The 15597-nt window shown below is 35.9% G+C and overlaps 1 protein-coding gene across 6 annotated transcripts in view; it reads right to left on the reverse strand.

Moving 5' to 3' along the window:
* MPDZ (multiple PDZ domain crumbs cell polarity complex component) overlaps window positions 1-15597 on the reverse strand; it is a 134662-nt gene that overhangs the window by 87596 nt on the left and 31469 nt on the right. For 3 of the 6 annotated variants that reach the window (XM_008689850.2, XM_008689849.2, XM_008689845.2), the window contains exons 8-15: window positions 14949-15063; window positions 14532-14620; window positions 8705-8888; window positions 7652-7741; window positions 5863-5972; window positions 3653-3799; window positions 2609-2773; window positions 626-811 (exon numbers count right to left, since the gene is read on the reverse strand). In XM_008689850.2, the coding sequence (XP_008688072.1) occupies window positions 626-811; window positions 2609-2773; window positions 3653-3799; window positions 5863-5972; window positions 7652-7741; window positions 8705-8888; window positions 14532-14620; window positions 14949-15063 (1086 nt within the window). The remainder of the gene's footprint in view (window positions 1-625; window positions 812-2608; window positions 2774-3652; window positions 3800-5862; window positions 5973-7651; window positions 7742-8704; window positions 8889-14531; window positions 14621-14948; window positions 15064-15597) is intronic. The other 3 variants (XM_040631441.1, XM_008689844.2, XM_008689848.2) reach the window with 2 other exon arrangements.

The raw sequence follows: 15597 nt of genomic DNA on the forward strand, positions 1-15597 counted from the left end.
CAGGCACCACAGTCAAGCCCTATAAAGAACACAACTTCTGGGAGTCATTGGAGATGGCTCTCTGGTTCAGTATTAATTAATGAGGAGCAACAGCTGTGCTCTCTCACACACGCATAAGCATTTCCCCTCAATTAGCACAGAACACAATGCAGGGTAAGGATGCAACACTTGACCAATTTAAGCTTCTTCATAAATTTAATCAGTCAAATGACAAGAATCCATATTCAATTAGAACTCTGTAATTCACTACAGACTGAAGAAGTATTTAATACTTTGAGTCTTACCACTGAAATATGAACTATCAATTATGAGCGTGGAAATAAAAATAATTTAGACATATTCCCCAAATAACAAAAAAAACTATATTTCTATGATATTCCTAAAATGTATTTTGTATGTTCTTCAAATTTTCAAGAGCTGAAATCTAGAAGAGTTCCATGAACTCGAGTTAAAAGAAACCCTTCATGATAAATGAACCACATAAATTATTATTTTGGAAGATTTGCTAGAAACAAGGAAAGTCTTTGATAACTCTGAAATATTAACTGCTTTTTCTCTTATCTACAATATACCTTGAGCATATATCATCTTTTTAAAAAAATCATTAAAGATAAGATATAGTTACCTGATAATCTAAAATGCTAAAACCAAGTCCTTTGTTCCCTTTCTCCAGCTCGATGTGCTGCACATCCACCTCCCACATGGCCAAAGGTCCTTGAACCTCCTCCACGTTCTGACCCACGTCGGTCACGGCCAGCACGGCTTCCTCAGTCTCCGAGGACCCAGTGAACTCGCCTAGGTCTACATGAGGCTGGGTAACAGACCAGACAGCTCTTATTTCAGAGGCCCTAGATTAGCAGACACACACCATCCCTACAAGGAAAAGGGCGCGTCCCAGCATCTGTCCAGAACAAACCACTCGCAAATAAAAGTAGCAACAGCTTATCATGAAGCTTTTACAAATGAAGGTAGGAATTACTGAAGGTTGTTAAAGAGGCAGAAATACCTAACATGGAACTGGCATTAAAACTGTATGGTTCAAAGATTTCCCATAAAAATACACAGTGGTTATACTCAGCAGCATGGCTGTGGGTGGTTTTCAATTTTTTTCATCAGTGTCTGAGTCACCTCTGTAGTCAGAAAAAAATGTAAATCTACTTTGATAGTAAAGAAAAAGTTCTATGACAAATAACAATTCAAGAGGAAATGGCTGTAGAAGTTTGTACTCCCTGCAAACAAAAGTTATAAAATGTTGTGACTTGTGCACATGATTATTTCATTAATAAATTAGTATGCACAGTAGCAAGACAAGATTTGAAGTCAGACTGACCTGGGCTTAAAGAGTGTGTGTATGATTTCTTAACTGTGTTGCCTTGAGCAATATTCTTAACCTGAACTTCAGTTACCCATTTGATAGAATTGTTAAGAATTAAATGAGATAACATTTCTAAAGCACTTGGCACAGAAACAGGAATACAAAATGTTAGCCTCTTTCAGCAAAAATAAAGTGAATCAAAGTTAATTCAGTTTTCTTCATCTGTATGAACATATCAAATTTCAGAAAGACATGTTTTTGATGATGAAATTCTATTTATATATCATCTTCGCTGTTAATTATTACATATCCTAAGACGACAGATACAAATCTGTCCACCTGCTTTATTGCAATAATCCCACATATAACACATAAAAATGTGTATGGACATGTATGGTGCTAGAGTGAGTTCTACGCAATTTGGGATTATGTCTCTTATTTACCCTGCTCCACTCAAATGAACATTCTTCAAACCTTTCAAAATTATTCCACTGCACTGATTCCTGCTGTATAATGTAAGTGAAGTCCTAATATCACATCTCATTTTACCTTAAGTGAGATTTGACTAGACCGCAAATTATGTGAAGTCCAAACTTTAACTTTAGATACCTATTATGAGTCCTCAGAAAAGCTGATGAGCTCCATTTCTTGACATTTTGATGTGAATGGAAAAGAACAAGCAAACAGGAAAATGGGAGGTCTGGATGTCACAGAATATTATCTGACATGCAATGTTATGACCTCAAATTTTTCACTTTTTAAAGTACAAAAGTATGCAAACAGGATCTAAAATCACAGAGAGGATGTGTCCATCCATATGTCAGCTATTCACATAGTACTAACTGTGTGCCAGGCACTAAGTATCTTCTGTTTACCACATTTGTACTATATACTATTTACATCAATTTTCTCTTCTATAAATGGGCCCACTATGAGTATATTTTTCATAGGAATACTGTGAATAAATTATATAAGCATAAAGGGTACAATAATATCTAATATCATTATATTACCTTACAACAGAACAACCCTCTGAAGACAGGCCCTATGATGTAGATTTTACTGAGGGGAAGAGTGAGATTCAGAAAGATGAAGTGACTTGCCCAAGGTCACAGAGCTAGTAAATGCCAAGCCTGACTCAAACTCAGTTTGTCTGACTACAAGGTCTTTCCTACAAGCCACTGATTTTGAGGAAATCGAACGCCAAATGAAAGAAAAAAAAAAGACTTAAAAAATTTTTAGTTGCCATTTAGGCTTTCCATTATTTATTCTGATTAGTCTCAAACCTGATACCTTTTCTGTCAGTTCAATATCACGTAAGTCCAGGCTATCCACCCCCGACTGGCTGGTGGGCGGCACGGTTCGTCGACAGCACACCATTGCCACTTCTATTGGCAGTTCTTTTAAAATATTCACCACATCTTGGTGATTTTCCCCAAGCAAAGTTATGCCATTCACCTGTGCAAAAAGAGAAGTTGCCCGAGAAAGAACATTTCATAACATGAGTACTCTTTTGAAATCAATCTTTTATTAAATGAATACGAATTTTACGATGGTGATTACCATAGTTCTGCTGTGCTCAGAATGAGTTCCCTACAGTAGTATGATCTAAAACAACATTAGAGTTGTGTTGGAGATGGGACTTGTAAAGCACTCAGAAAAATCACTATTATTCACCCGTTTCACATGCCAGAGTAGTAGTTTGGAAAGGGAGAGGTAATAATAAAAAAAAAAAAAATACCCAGGGATAAAGGGAAAGGGAACAGACTATTCTACAAATTGACATTTTATATTACTAAGTGAAAGAATCAAAATGGAAAATGGTACATATCATATGCCAGTATGCTTTTAAAAGTGGAAGGAAAGAATATATCCAAATTTTCTTAGTTCTTCATTAAACGTATCGGGAAGACTGCACACGACCATATATAACAGTAGTCACCTAATGAAGGGTGAGGAGAACTGGCTGGATTAGCACAAGAAAGAGACTGTTCAGGGTCTCTCTATGTTCTTTGTGATTCTGAAACATGTGAAAGTAATACCTAGTCTAAAAATTGAATAACTGGTTTAATTTTTTTAAAAGAAAGTTTTTATAGTTCTCTGGACTAAAACAAGCAAAAAACACCCAGCATGGAATTAGATCTGAAGATCAATGTACAGACAGATTTGAAATTTCTACTTTTGGTGGATTTTTACTTACATATTTCTCTTAAATAGACTTTGGAGGGGAGGTTTAAAATAAGAACTTACTTATGCATATTATTATTACACATTAAGCCTCCTGCATTATTTTCAGAATTTTATTTAAGGGGATGGAGGAATGGCATAGCTCCTTACTTCCAACAGCTCATCTCCACTGAAAAGCTTCCCACTGTGTCCAACAGGACCTTCTGGTAGAACAGATCGGATAAAATGATGTCCCACTGTTGCTTCCAGACTTATCCCCAACCCACTGTTCTCACTGAACTTGCTCACATGGGCCACCTGAAAGGAAAAAAATGGTCATGCATCTAGTATTTTTTCATTTGTTTTTTTTTCCTCATGTATATATTTTATGTTCACCCCCAAAAAAGTCAACTTTCTCACAAAAGCTTCAAAAATCTTATTGTGGAGTTGCAAAGCTTTGGAGCTTTGCCTGTGAAAGAGTACTGATTACCTATCAGTTTTATGAGCCAACACAAATGCAGAGGAAGGAGCCAGGTGCCAGCACCCGAGACACTGGGCAGGGCAGTACCTACAGACACTAGTAACAAATGCGGGGTAATCTAAACAACCACAGATGAAATCAAATGCCTGTGCTCAAACAACAGTATAGAAAAGACACATACTTAGCACTTCACTTATATGCCAGGGACTGGGCTAACCCTATTACGTAGTTTATCTCGTGCTTCTCATAAATCATTCCAATGTCTATCCTTGTCTCTCAGATTAGGAAAATGAAGTTCAAAGAGGGTACCTTACCCAGAATCATAGCTATACAAGAACTTTGAACCTTACACAGTCTGAATCTAGAGCCCACACACCTGATCTTATGCTGGTATCAACAGACAACACTGGTCGTTAAAAGTGAACCAAAGCTTAAAACAGGAGAATGAACTTCTTATTTCCTACTGTTACATTAAATAATGAAGAGTGTTAGGAAATCACCCATTTTCACAAAGAATCCAATTACTATATTAAAATCAGAAGGTATACTAAAGATGATCTACTTCATTCCCTGTATTTTATAGTTCAGGAAACTAAGGGACTGAGAAAAATAGTGTTTAATTAAAAAAGATATATTTCAAATCTTGCTAATATGTGCAGGGTTATTATCAGAAGCTACATCATCCAATTTTGAAATCCACTGTGGATGAAATCCTTCTCACTTCTTAAAACCCCATGTAAATATCACTTCATCAAGCAGCCTTCCAAGTCCCTCCCTGATAATGTCCCTCAATCCTTCCTTCTATTATACCACTCCTCTTACAACTAAATTTATGCTGTATAACTACATAGCAAACAATTTAAAGTCAGATCTATCTGACTTTTGTTTGATGAAGGCCAATAAACAGCTTGGTTCTTACCTATAGCACACTTTGCCCTTGACAGATTACTGGGAGTACCAGCAAGAGAAAAAGTGCACAAAGGACAGCCAAAAGTTCATGGTGCTGGGTCTCACCTCTGTGACAAAGTGGTTCGTTCGACAGTTCCCTTCACTATTCAATTACCACCACAGAAGTGCAGCCTCAGTTATATGTCCCAGCCATGTTAACCCTACCCCATAGAAGGAATCCCCCAACCTTCTTTTCATGCTAAATTAACTACAGTTAAGCTGGACCTTATTGTATTCTTCCCTAACTTGATTAAAAGGGTAATAACAGCTGTACTTACTTCTTATTTGACTATTAATCATCTTGAGTGTTTTTTTAAAAAAAAGATCGTTGTCATGAAGATTAAATGAAACACTAAGAATATTGCTTGGCACAAAGTACTCAATAAATGCTAGTTATTATTATATGACATCTGTTCTTTGATCTCTCCTATTCTAGAGGTATTTGAATATTATAAGCAATATGAAAAATTCTCCTTAACCTATGGTTTTATTTTTCCTTTCGAAATCCCTAAAATTTGGTGGTATACATCTAAAGATTGATAATTTGTGTTAGCTTTGTTAAGTCTCTATTTAGGATAGCAAGTCCTGATTGCTATATGAGGTATGCAAACTATTAATAAACATAAAACATTTACTATGGCATAAATGGTATGAAAAGAGGATGCAGAATTAAACCCCTTAAGCGAAGTAAATATGTAAGGATAGAGTGGGAAAATATTGATGAATTACAAGTCCTAAAATTTTCACCCCATTTATTTCAGTTCCTTTGTTACTATCCAACTTTCTCCAACCTGAATTTTTCAATACCTGACTCATTTATGTTTTCAAAAAAAGTCCTGGGCTTTTCCTACTTCTCTAGCCCTCTTTAGGAAGGTCATCTTTATTTTTGTCATGAACTTCCTGCTCAAACACAGTCACAAGTTCAGAAGTTAGGGAGGCTAAGCTAACCTACCACTATTTCATAATTAATCCCCATAATTCTTTGCCACTTTGTCAGCAGGGCAGCTTCCTGTTGGCGTGCATCTTCTATGTCTTCTATCTCTGCCGACAATAACGGATATCCTGAAACAGTCAACACAATTAAGTCAGTGACAAACTATGAAAACCTCCATATTTTTACATTCTGTTCCAGAGACACTGTGATCAGAACCTGTCTGTTGTAGCAAGTCTGACTCTTCACCCAGTATATGAGTTACTCTTATTTCTCTACACATTTTTTTAGAGTATAATTGACAAACAATATCCTATTTGTCTCAGGTATATATCATAATGGTTCGATATTTCCATACATTATGAAATGATCTCCACAATAACTCTCGTTGCCATCTGTCACCATGCAAAGTTATTACAATATTATTGACTGTATTCCCTATGTGTACAATGCATCCCTATGACTTATTTATTTTATAACCAAAGTTTGTACGTCTTAATCCCTGTAATCTACTTTGCCTGCTCCCAAACCTCCCCACTCTGGTAACCAACACTTGTTTCCTGTATCTACGAGTCTGTTTGATTTCTTTTGTTTGTTTGTTGTCTGAGGACCAGCACTAGGGTAGTTGCATTAGAATCATTTAGAAGTTTTTCCTTAGTTAGTTTAAAAAAGAACTGGGGACTTCTAAGTCTAAGTCTAGAGCATCTCCCTCCCATCCTCCCATATGCACATTCACCAAAGCAAAGACATGATTTGGGCTTTCGAGGTGATTCCCGCACTCCTATCCCTACTTACTGTATCAAGTTTCATGCTCTAAAACCTTTTTATTCTTTCCTGCTACTCTTGATACTCACTTTAGCCTAAATAATTTCTTCAACTACTAGTGTAAAAATTGCAGAATTCAATTAACACATATGAATCTTAGATATCACACTCCCAGGATATTATTGCAAACACAAATATTCCTTTAAAATAATAAAAGTAAATCAAAATTTTCAACAGAAAAAAAAAAGTTAATAATGAAGTAGATATTTTAAAGAACCACAAATCTTCCATACAACTATTTAGTGAAGGGCAGCATACACATGAAGGAAGATCAGGCTTGGACTCAGTTCAGCGGGTTTAAGTTACCAAAGCACCTAAAGCAATGGGACAGGTTAAGGAAAGCACATAGCTCCTCGCCTAAAGATGGCAGTAATATTCTGGCATAATTATATATTAAAACAATACTGCTCTAAAAAATGTTTGAACAGCTTGATGGAGTCTAGGTTTATACTGAAAGAAATCTCAGAAAGGTTTAATAATTTCTCCATACAATTCCTTTCCAAACCAACTTCCCAATATTAAGATTTCGAATTTTTGAAAAACTGACAAGAAAAAGCTTCCCAAAACTGGATAGTTTGATTCCTAAGAGCTTATGCTTTAAAAAAGACTCTCACATTTAGTTTAAAAACACTTGATAATTTTATTATTGCTTGCTCAATAAGATATGGACATGTTGGCTGTAGTGAAGGAAGGGGATTAACATAAAACCTTGTACATAATTGACTGATTCCTAAAGGGATCTGGTTTTTAAAATTTGTAAGAAAGAAAAACATACAGCTAGAAAATACGCCAGGTGTAAATGATCTATTTTATTCCACTAGAGAAAGTAATCCCATCTATAAATAAGGACTGAAAAGGATCTCTTTTTCTTTTTTGATAGTTTTTTTTAGTAATTTAGTATCCATAAAGGCTTAATCACATTTACAAAAATCATTTCTCTAAAAAACAAACAAACAAACAAAAAAACAATAAAGAACATAATAACCTGGCTCCAGGTGTTTACCTTCTTCTTCATTTGGTAATATGCTGGTGTTTCTACTCAAAGATGAAGAATCTTCATCTTTTTCATAATTTTCTTAAAGATAAGAATATTTCAGTAGTTACATCTATAATATAATATAATTTTTCAAATCCCACTGTATTTATCTTAACCCCAAGGTGAGTGTTCTTCGTAGGTAAACTTTTCAATAACCACTTGTACTTAAAAGGTAGGTTCTCCTGTTAACATGACAAAGAAAAAATTTCTCGGGGCACCTGGGTGGCTCAGTCAGTTAAGTGTCCAACTCTTGATTTCAGCTCAGGTCATGATCTCAGGGTCCTGAGATTGAGCCCCACGTTGGGCTCCACGCTGAGTGTGGAGGCTGCTTGAGATTCTCTCTCCCTCTCCCCCTCCCCCATGCTCTCTCTCTAAAAAAAAGAATAAATTTCTCGAGTGATTTGCCTCCCTGTCTCCTACTGCTATAATCAATAGTATATGGCATAAATACCAGAATGGTCAATAATTTGAGAAATGAAACAGCATTTTCAAACCAAAGCCTGACTTCTACCAACAAACTCTTACATCAGTCAGCAACCGGGGGGGGGGGGGGGGTTTGCACTAATTTTCAGAGATATTCATGTACCAACAGCTTATGAATGACATTTCTAAATGTGTTGTTAAAGTAGATTCCTTCCAGGAAGGCTGGACATTTAGGAACACGAGGCTTGCAGACCTAGCCAGGGCAGAACGGTTTCCCCTTAAAGAGAAAACATGGCAATGACACCCAAAAGTAAGGCAGGTATGGGAAGGTAAATGCACGTTTCCAACTCTGAAATGGTGCCTGAATCAACAGGAAAGAAAGAAACCCGCTTTATTTGGAAGCTCATTCTGCAGTGAATGGACACAGTTCTGGTTAGTACCAACTTCATCAAATTTCCTTTTTATTTGGCTCATAACGAAGAGTGAAGACTAAATACCATTCTTTAAGTACTCTCAGAATTAGAAAAATATCTAAGTAATACAAGGGTCTAACTGAAAACCAGTTTAACCTGGCGTTACCTTTGCTTCCGCTGGCATTCACAGGAGACACAACTGCTTCCTTTGTGACATCCTCCCTTGACGTGAGCTCAGCCTCCTGCTTTGCTCCTCTTCTCATTAGTGTCAGGTGCACAGTTGGTCCCGTGTGTCGCAACACCTCTACTGCTTGTTGATTGGTAAAACCCTGAAGGTTTGTGCCATCTACCTGTGATCAGAGCAAGACATGTTAAAAAATAAATGAATATTTGTATTACCAATTCACCAAATGCATGTTTACTGCTTGTTAGTGGGAAATGAACAGGACTGAGTACTCCCCTAATTAGAGAATGAACTAACACCTGTTTGGGAACCAGTAATAACTTAGATGCACTAGAATTACCCTGGTGAGTTTTGTTTTATTACAGATGATGGTGTCTCACTTCTAGATATTATGAACCAACAGTTTCAGGGTGGGAATATTCTTTTATATTCCTCAGGTGGTCCTGATACATAGTCAAGTTTGGAAGTCAGTACTACGCAGGATATAAAAGTGGAGAAGACAGTGACAAAAGTGGTCTCTGAGAGTGCTGATGTATTCCATATCATACTTATCCTGGCTTTAAAAAAAGAAAGATGACAACATTACCATCCTTTTTATTTCTTTGCCTCTTTAGAAAATACATGTGACTTTCCCTTTTCCTAGTTCATAAAGGATAAAACATTTGAAGTTGCCCCTGTGATCTTTCCAAATTACAGATATGATCTTATCATCCCAAGAGTGCCTTCCATTGGACACTCCTTAGGCCAACTTTCATATCATGAACATAGCTTAGAAAGACCTGTGTAAACAGTCCCCAGTTCTGCCACCAATCTCTTCCAACATGGTGCTGTCTATCCCTGTGCCCTTCAGCCCCCAAGGGCTCATTTCCACTCCTGCCCTGCAATGTTCCCCTCAGCCAGAAGGCCTCTGCAAGGTCTGCTCCCCCAGTATAGACTCTCTGGACTCCCTCCAGCCCATGCTCTTTCTCATCTGTCCACCCAGAAAACATCAGTACTTGCTTTAGATCTCAGTGCAATACTTCATAACTGAACTATCTTAAGGTCTCTGACTATAGTCAAAGCACCTTTACCATTTCTCCTTTCTAGCATTTACCATAATTTTAATTTTATATTTTCTGTCATTATTAGGTTTGTGACTGCATGCTCCAAGAGGACAGGCTCTGATGTCATCAAAACACACTGCTGTCTGCAAAATAGATATTCACCCCAAATGGGAATATAGAGCCTTTGGTCCATATGTCAAGGATTTATTTGCAAAGCAAATTATCTTTTGTAATAAATAAATGCAGATTATAGCATCTTATTTTAAATTTAAATCTCAAAGACAAAAATCAATCTAAAACAAATGAACATGTTCTTTACTATCAGATAGTAAAGAAAATAAGCAAAAATTCATGAAAATCTCAACTTTAAGGGTCCATAAACATTCTCAAAATTCACAGAACTTATGACAAGTTTTTATCTACAATAGATTCTTATTGTTCAACTCTTTAAAAATTCAATTTAATTTTAAAAACTCAAATACATATGATTTTATCAACTTAATAACAATAAAGTTCAAATACATTTTTTAAAAACTGAATTCTTTTTTATTTTCAAAATTTGATGGCCTGAATTTAAACATATTCTTTACCCAAATGTCAGAGATGGTACCAGCACAGAAGAAACTGGTATAATGGAATAACCATGGACTTCTAAAACTAGATTTCAATTCAAATTTCTCAGTATCTTCATCTGTAATATGGTTATAATGTACCTATTTTCCCAAAATTACAGTGCCCAGCACTTTATACTGGGAAGAAACTGAGAAGCTGGTATTATTGACAGACTGAAGAAGTGATTAATAAACATGAAAATCTCTAGCCTTCTTGAGAGAAGTTTCTGTTCAAATATCACTACACTTATCATACATATGAGATAAGGTCCCCAAAGCCCAAATCGGGGCCCCAGGCAGCTCTGGTCTGTTATGCTCACAGGTAGAGTTAAGATGTGGCTTCAGGCCCAATGGTACCACAGACAAAAGTGCTCTGGGACTAGATGCAACGGCAGGAGACTGCCTGTGTGCTCCCAAGGAAAGCTCCAATAACCTTGCAACGCATAGTGCAGACACCACAGCTGGCAGGAACAATAATAGAGGAGAGAATTCCTAGCTGAAACAACTGGAAAACCCCAGCTCCTGACTACACTCCATCAAGCCAGCCAAGTCCTCCCCTAACACACCTTACAGAGATACATATTAAGAGAGAACTTGAGCCTATTAACAAAGTCAAAATATCAAAGGCAACGATCTGACACCTTTCTTTACTTACAAGCTTGTTTAATAAATTTTTAAAAGATTTTATTTACATATTTATTTTAGAGATAGAGGGAGAGAGAGTGTGCACGCTGGGTGAACAGGGGGAGGGGCAAAGCGAGAGGGAGAGAATCTCAAGCAGACCCTGTGCTGGGGGGAGGGGCAGGGGGCGCGGGGCTGGATCTTATGACCCTGAGATCATGACCTGAGCTGAAATCAAGAGTCAGACGTTTAACTAACTGAGCCACCCAGGTTCCCCAATATTTTTTTAATCAATCATAATTCTATACTGCTTTTAGCAAAGATTTCTATACATCAGTCTAAGAAGAATGAATATACGATTTCATCTGATGACCAGTTTGGTCAACTTTTTTAAATACAATAGAATCCCTTGATCAAATAATTCTTATATGGAATACCAATACACAAACAGGAATAAAATGGAAGCGTTTGCTCTAATCCCTCCCCTGTAATGTCTACAGTGAAACCCTAGGGGTCAACAGAGCACAATCTGTAAAACAGGAAGCTTACAACAAAGTAAGTTTAATGTTATAAAATAATACTTTCTCAAAATAGGAAGAAATAGTTTCTCAATCTTCTCACTGCCTGGACAACTACAAAATAAAAACAGTGTAGAGCTCCAAACAGCTGCTTCCAAAACAAAACCAGAAAAAAACAAAGGCTGCAGTTGTGAAAATGCAACCAGTGTGAAGAACTTTACCACCAGTATCTGAAGAGTCCACCAGATGGTGATATTTCACAAAAATTAATGCATGGCCAAAAGCATTGCATGATGTTTCCTTAGAGCCTGAGATGCTCCTGACTAAAAGTTGCTAAAAGTTAAAACTCAGAACACTGAGGACAGTGAAGACAAATGACTTTATTGAAAACAAGAAAACACTTCTCCTTTCGAGGCAATAATTCCCTTTAGTACTATCTTACCTAAGTGAAACCCTATGTGAGGTTCCACTTAATGAAAATAATAACGAGCTTGGAGGGAAGCTACTGTGCTATTACTTCAGGCTTTCAATAAGGATCTGCTTTGCTAATTAAACTGTACTTACGTGTCAAGTGTTATACCAAGTATTTTAATTAATTACTCATTTGGTCTTCCTAAAAATTATAGAAGCGAAGTTTTCTTCTCCCAATTTTGTAGGTGAAAAGAAGCTTGCTAAGCAGTAATCATAGGCTCCAGAAATTCTATTCCTAAGGATATACCCAAGAAAAATGAAAACATACATCCACACAAAAACGTTTACACGAATGTTCATAGCAAGATTATCCCTAACGGCCAAAAAATGGAAACAACCCAAATGTCCATCAACTGAAGAATGGGTAAATAAAACGTGGTATATCCATACAATGAAATATCATTCAGCTATAAAAAGAAATGAAGAACTGACACATGCTACAACATGGATGAACCTTGGAAACATGCTAGGCGAAATAAACCAGTCACAAAGGACCACATATAGTATAATTCCATTTACATGAAATGTACACAATACACAAATCTAGAGAGATGGAAAAAAGACTGGTGGTTTTCCAGTGCTGGGAGGATGATAGAATTAGGGACAGACTGCTACTGGGTATGGGGCTTCCTTTTAAAGTAATGAAAAGTTTCTAAAATTGACGGTGATAATGGATGCACAACTGTGAATATACTAAAAGCTACTGAACTATACCCTTTAAATGGGTGAATTGTAGGTTATGTGAATTATATCTCAATAAAGCTGATTTTTTTTTTAAAAACGCTTTCTAATGGATTAAAATACATATCTTAGGGAGAAAAGTACACTAGCTATGTTTTCAATTTTTAATTCAGTATTGGATATGGATTTAAATTCTGTATCTACACATTCTCTCTCCACTCTTTTTCTCCAAAATAAAAAAAAAAGTAGTTAATTTTCATTATATGACAAATGAAGATACAGTGGTTAAAACTCATTCTCAGGTTATAACCAACTTACATGGCAAGCACAACTTGATCTTCAGAGTAGGTTTTAAGAGGTGAACAGGTGTACTTACTTTTATAGAACTAAGCCCAAGAAGACTAGGGAAGTTGTAATGTAGAAGCAAAGGCAGATATAAGGGCATCTCTCTCTCTCTCTCTCTTTTTTAATTGTGGTAGGAAACACGTAACAAAAAATTTAGCATCTTAGCCATTTTTACCTGTAAAGTTCAGTAGTGCTAATTTTATTCAGTGTCATACAACAGATCTCCAGAATGTTTTTACCTTGCAAAACTAAAACTCGGTACCCATTAAACAACAACTCCCCATGTCCCCCTCCACTCAGACTCTTGCAACAGCCATTCTTTTTATTTCTGTGAGTTTGACTACTCTAGGTACCTCATGTAAGTGGAAACATACAGTACTTGTCTTTTTGTGACTCCCTTATTTCACTTAGAATAATGTTCTTAAGGTTCAACCATGTTGCAGGATATGACAGAATTTCCTTCTTTACAAGACCAAATAATATTCCATTATATGTATCTGTATCACATCACAGTTTGTTTATCCATTCATCCATCGATGGGCATTTGGGTTACTTCCTCATCTTAGCTATTATGAATAATGCCACTATGAACAAGGAGTCTTATGTTAACATTCTACATTCTTATCATAATAAGATCCCAAGGAAACAACAGAGACTTAATTAAACATAAACTAATACATATTAAGATAAATCAGTATTCTCCAAAATGTCTTCCAAAGAATAATACACATTTGAGGAAAGAAAGAGCCCATGATTACAAAAGTTTAGGAAAACCCTAAGCAAAATAGCTGGATTTTCTCTACTGCAGAACTTCTCAGAATCTTAGATTTTTCAATGTGCATTATGAATCCCTAAGACATCTTATCACATGCAGTTTTTCCTAATCTTATCTGACCAGGAAGCCCCTGGTGTACGGTCTCTCGGACGTGTGTTTCGAGGAGTAGTTAGGGTAGACCAGTTTGCACAGAACACTGAAGCTGCGTTCTTCTGTACACTGCCTTGAATAGCATTATGCTCAAAACATACTGAGGTTACTACAGTAACAGTGATGGGCTTGATCTGATTAAGAGGGACTAGTGATCTATTTCTTTTATTTCTGTATATTCTTAGAGCTAAAAGGAGTCCTGGACATGGAGCCAACAACAGCTTCATTCTGCTGAGATATTAAAAAAAATGCACATATCCCAAAATTAGGATTCAAATACACTACAGATTATGATATCCGGTCTTTACATTTAGATAGTCTACAACTAAAGTATAAGTATATTAATATAACGAATTCATTACAACCAGAAATCAGATATATCAGAAATTATTCTATTATTTAGAATTGAGATCAGTGAAGCTTCTATGCAATGCTCTTTCACAAAATAACAAAACGGGTAATTGTAATGACAGCCTCAAATCCCCAAAAAGCTTAAATTAGTATGAAGCTAACTGTAGTTCTCAAAACTGAGCTAGGAGAATGAATTTCTCAACCATGAAAATTAACAAAGCTCTTATTAAATGTGTTACTTACTGCTATAATTTGGTCTCCAATTTGGATTCTTCCATCATGTTCAACAGCACTGCTCTTTGTAATGCTCTTTACAAAGATTCCTGAAGGTTCTAAGATTAGAGATAGGGTTTTTGGATTATTTTTTACTATTTCAAAGCACATTCAAAAACTATCCATCCTTTATTCTCCAAATATAAAGTCCTAATTTTGAATAAATATAAATCAACAAGCCATAGGAACAAAACCAATAGAAACCTAGTCTAGAGAATAAGACAATAATTTTGTCTGTCAAACACAATATCTACAATGAATTATTCCTAAGCAAGTTTTTGATCAGTTTCTCCAACAATCTTAAAATAAATAATACTGATTCAGTATTTCACTAGACAAAGGTATTAGAGGCAATTCCCAAGTAAAAAAAAAAGTATTTAAAACTACCTAATTTTTTATCTCCAATGTAACCAGCAATGGTAATTCCTAATCCGTGGACATTTTTAGTGAGTTCTACATCAAATGTCTCACTTTCTTCACTTTTCTGAGTAGAAGCATCAACCTAAAATAAAATCAATAAATAAATATGCAGAACAATAAACATGTAAACAAACAAGATAAACTCAAAAGGCAACAACCTGTATTTAGGAATAATATGATATTAGGTGGCGAAGAACTCTGCTGGAGAAGTACAGAAGAGACTACTTCTTCAATCTTAACAACATGAACTGAGCATTACATTGTTACTCAAAAGTAATGTTAGCAGTAAGGATGAATACTCCCTTATCAGAGAAATGCATTATTATTTGTGTATACAAAATTTTAAAAATCAAAGAGTCTCCTATTAACAGATTCTATTTTCAGAGATGGCTTATCTTCATTTCTACAATTGAAAGAACTCATGTTTTGAATTCAGGTCAACAAGTTCAAATCTGAATTTTTCTAATCATTGCTTTGCTCAACTGTGTATCAGGCATAAGAATAACAAGTCCAGCTAACATTTATTGAGCAGTTTCTATGTAACAAACACTTGACATGTCTTAGAACAAGCCTATGAGGGAGGTACAATTCCTATCAATTTTTCTCTGGGGAAACT

The sequence above is a fragment of the Ursus maritimus genome, unplaced genomic scaffold (assembly GCF_017311325.1).
Source record: "Ursus maritimus isolate PB19 unplaced genomic scaffold, ASM1731132v1 scaffold_17, whole genome shotgun sequence".
NCBI lineage: Eukaryota > Metazoa > Chordata > Mammalia > Carnivora > Ursidae > Ursus > Ursus maritimus.